We start from the raw sequence: 3199 nt of genomic DNA on the forward strand, positions 1-3199 counted from the left end.
CACGTGTTTAGATATTGGGTCTGGCTGGACTAAGACCACAGGGAAACTGGCTTTCTTGAAAGAAGAGAATAGAATGGTGGTGATTGGTTACAGACGCGTAGCGTGCGGTGTGGTAAACCTGTGCGGCTCCGGGACTTAGTCTTGGACCCTTGGGGCCGCCCTTCCCTGCAGGGACGGTCGGCGCCTCACCCAAGCAGCCGAGGGTCCCCGAGTTGGCCAGATGAGGCGCACGGCCCGAGGGCGGGGCGGGGCGGGGCAGGCGGCTGCCGTGCCCGCGTCGCCCCAGCGCCCCTGTGCTGTCGCAGACGGGAAGCCCATCGCCACAGACGTCATCGTGCTGGGCCGCACCAACCTGCTCATCGCGGGCGCGCAGCCCCGCCACTCGGGCGTCTACGTGTGCCGCGCCAACAAGCCCCGCACACGCGACTTCGCTACGGCCGCCGCCGAGCTCCGCGTGCTGGGTGAGGCGGGCCGACCGGGTAGGGGCGGGTCGGAAGATGGAGACGGACAGGAGACCTCAGCGGGGGTTGGGGGTGGAAGGGTAAACTGGGTGACTGCAGGGTGGCGGAGTGACCAGGTCTGGCAGGGTGACTGAGATGTGGGGTGAGTCCTCGGCAAAGGGGTAGTTGTGAAACAGGGCAGAGGGGTCTGAGAACTCGCCTGTCATCCCAGTACTCTGGGAGGCTGAGGCAGGAGAGTCCAAGTTGAGGCCCAGCCCGAGCGATTTAGGGAGACCCTATCTCAAACTTTATTTTTTTTAATTTTTTTTCAAACTTTATTTTTTAAAAAAGATTGGGGATGTAGCTCAGGGCAAAGGGCCCGCAGTTCGGTCCCCACTGTATGCATGGGACCAGGCTTGCTCAGGCTGAAATAGCCGGGGAGAGGGCGAACTCGTGGGCATGGCAGACACCTGAGGGCGCAGGAGAAGCAAGTGGGTAAAGAGAGGAGTGTGGTTAGAGCCGGAGGAGCGGAGGCTGCCTTCAGGGAAGAAGATGGTCAGGGAAGTGCTGGGGCTCCGGGAGTATGTGTAAAAAGCCGTGTCAGGGGAGACCAAGGTGATCGGGAGGGGCGTAGGGGCGGCGGGAGCCGTGATGGCCCAGCCTGGGTCAGCGTCGCTTCCCCCACCCTCGCAGCGGCACCCGCCATTGTGCAGGCCCCCGAGGCGCTTTCGCGGACGCGGGCGAGCACCGCGCGCTTCGTGTGCCGCGCGTCGGGGGAGCCGCGACCCGCGCTGCGCTGGCTGCACAACGGGGCGCCGCTGCGGCCCCACGGGCGCATCAAGGTGCAGAGCGGCGGGGGCAGCTTGGTCATCACGCAGATCGGCCTGCAGGACGCCGGCTACTACCAGTGCGTGGCGGAGAATAGCGTGGGCACGGCGTGCGCTTCCGCCGCCCTGGCCGTCGTGGTGCGCGAGGGGCTGCCCAGCGCCCCCACGCGGGTCACCGCCACGCCGCTGAGCAGCTCCACCGTGCTGGTGGCCTGGGAGCGGCCTGAGTTGCACAGCGAACAGATCATCGGCTTCTCGCTGCACTACCAGAAGGCCCGGGGTAGGCGGGCTTCGAGACCCCCCGCAGAGGGTGGGGGTGGGGCGGGCGTGCAGGGCGGGTGCCTGGGGAGTTCCTGGAGGGGATCTTTGGGGTAGGGTGAGGTGGGTGGGACCCCACAGCAAGAGATCCCCCTCCCTGACAGGCAGTTCTAGGCACCTGCAGAGAGGCGCTGGGAAAGTGCTCGCTGTGTTCCCTGTTGTCCCATTTTGGAGCCTCCTGCCACCTCGGGTCACTAACTGCAGGAGTCATTTCTGCAGACACCAGCAGCCATTTCCTAACCAGTGGAGGGATTGGTAACAGAAGCCCAAGAGCTGTGCCCTCGGAGGCTCCAGATATCTGGGAAGTTTTAGACGCAAACAGATTTCAGAGATTGGGACAACATAGAGGATCCCTAGACAGGCTGCAATTGGTCAGTGCCTGAAGTGGCCCTGTGACAGTTCCTTTGTTCCCCGTGTCACCGTCTCAGGCATGGACAACGTGGAATACCAGTTCGCAGTGAACAATGACACCACAGAGCTGCAGGTGCAGGACCTGGAGCCCAATACGGACTACGAATTCTACGTGGTGGCCTACTCGCAGCTGGGAGCCAGCCGCACATCCACCCCAGCCCTGGTGCACACTCCCGACGACGGTAGGCCGGGAGCCCGCAGCACATGGCCTGGGCCAGAGCCCCCGGGGACAGTAGCTCCCTTTCTCTTTACTGCTATCCTGGAGACCCTGCTACCTGGCTCATGTCCACTTTTGTGCCTTCTAAGGGAGCGGGCAGGGGATCTTCTTCCCAGTTTGTAGATAAGGAAACTGAGGCCCAGGGTCAGTAGTATAGGTGGAGCTTGATCCTGGGGCCTGTGATTCGCCTTATCTCACAGTCCTCCCCCACACCCACGTGTCATCCAGCCGGGGTAGCAGCCAGTGACCCCGGAAGATTGTGCCCCACAGCGCCCTCTAGCTGCCGGCTGGGGAGGGTGTCCCCTTGTCCTGCCGCGCGGGCTCCCCTGAGAGGCTCCCTTTCCTCCCTCAGATCCTGGTCCTGGGCCTTCTCCTGACTTGCCGTGCGACCTGGGCAAGTCTGAGCACTCCTGAGCCTCACCTCCCGCGTCGGTTGGAGCACTGCTCACGCCCTGTTCTTCTCTCAGTCCCCAATGCAGCACCGCAGCTCGCCCTGTCCAGCCCCAACCCCTCGGACATCAGGGTGGCGTGGCTGCCCCTGCCCCCCAGCCTGAGCAATGGGCAGGTGGTGAAGTACAAGATAGAGTACGGTTTGGGAAAGGAAGGTGAGTGGAGGCGGGGCAGGTATGCATAGGGGCGGGGCTTCAGGGTGACTGGGGCTGGGGGGGGGGGCCGGTGGCAGGCACAAAGAAGGAAGACAGAAGAGTCAGTACCAGGCAGAATGTCCAGGGAGTCCCACCTCCTCTGCAGCTGCAGCCCGAAATCTAGTGAAATCCTGCCTCACTTTCCTTATCTGTGGAATGAGACAGGGGAACCTGGGTCATCCTCCAAGCCCTTCAGCCCAAAAAGCAGAAGAGAGATGGGGCAATCTGTGGAAAGTGTTAGTGGGGCGGGGCTGGTGAGATGGCTCAGTGGTCTAAAGCACCTACTTAGAACAGGCTTAGCAAAGTACAAGGGACTGCGGTTCCATCCCCCAGCACCACATG

At 62.7% G+C, this 3199-nt stretch overlaps 1 protein-coding gene across 1 annotated transcript in view; it reads left to right on the forward strand.

The window, feature by feature from the left end:
• Window positions 1-3199, forward strand: part of Igdcc4 (immunoglobulin superfamily DCC subclass member 4) — a 38073-nt gene that overhangs the window by 25143 nt on the left and 9731 nt on the right. Inside the window, exons 7-10 of the mRNA XM_004628930.3 lie at window positions 306-461; window positions 1134-1547; window positions 2014-2178; window positions 2681-2818. Coding sequence (XP_004628987.2) covers window positions 306-461; window positions 1134-1547; window positions 2014-2178; window positions 2681-2818 — 873 coding nt within the window. The remainder of the gene's footprint in view (window positions 1-305; window positions 462-1133; window positions 1548-2013; window positions 2179-2680; window positions 2819-3199) is intronic.

The sequence above is a fragment of the Octodon degus genome, unplaced genomic scaffold (assembly GCF_000260255.1).
Source record: "Octodon degus isolate 3935 unplaced genomic scaffold, OctDeg1.0 scaffold00026, whole genome shotgun sequence".
Taxonomy (NCBI): domain Eukaryota; kingdom Metazoa; phylum Chordata; class Mammalia; order Rodentia; family Octodontidae; genus Octodon; species Octodon degus.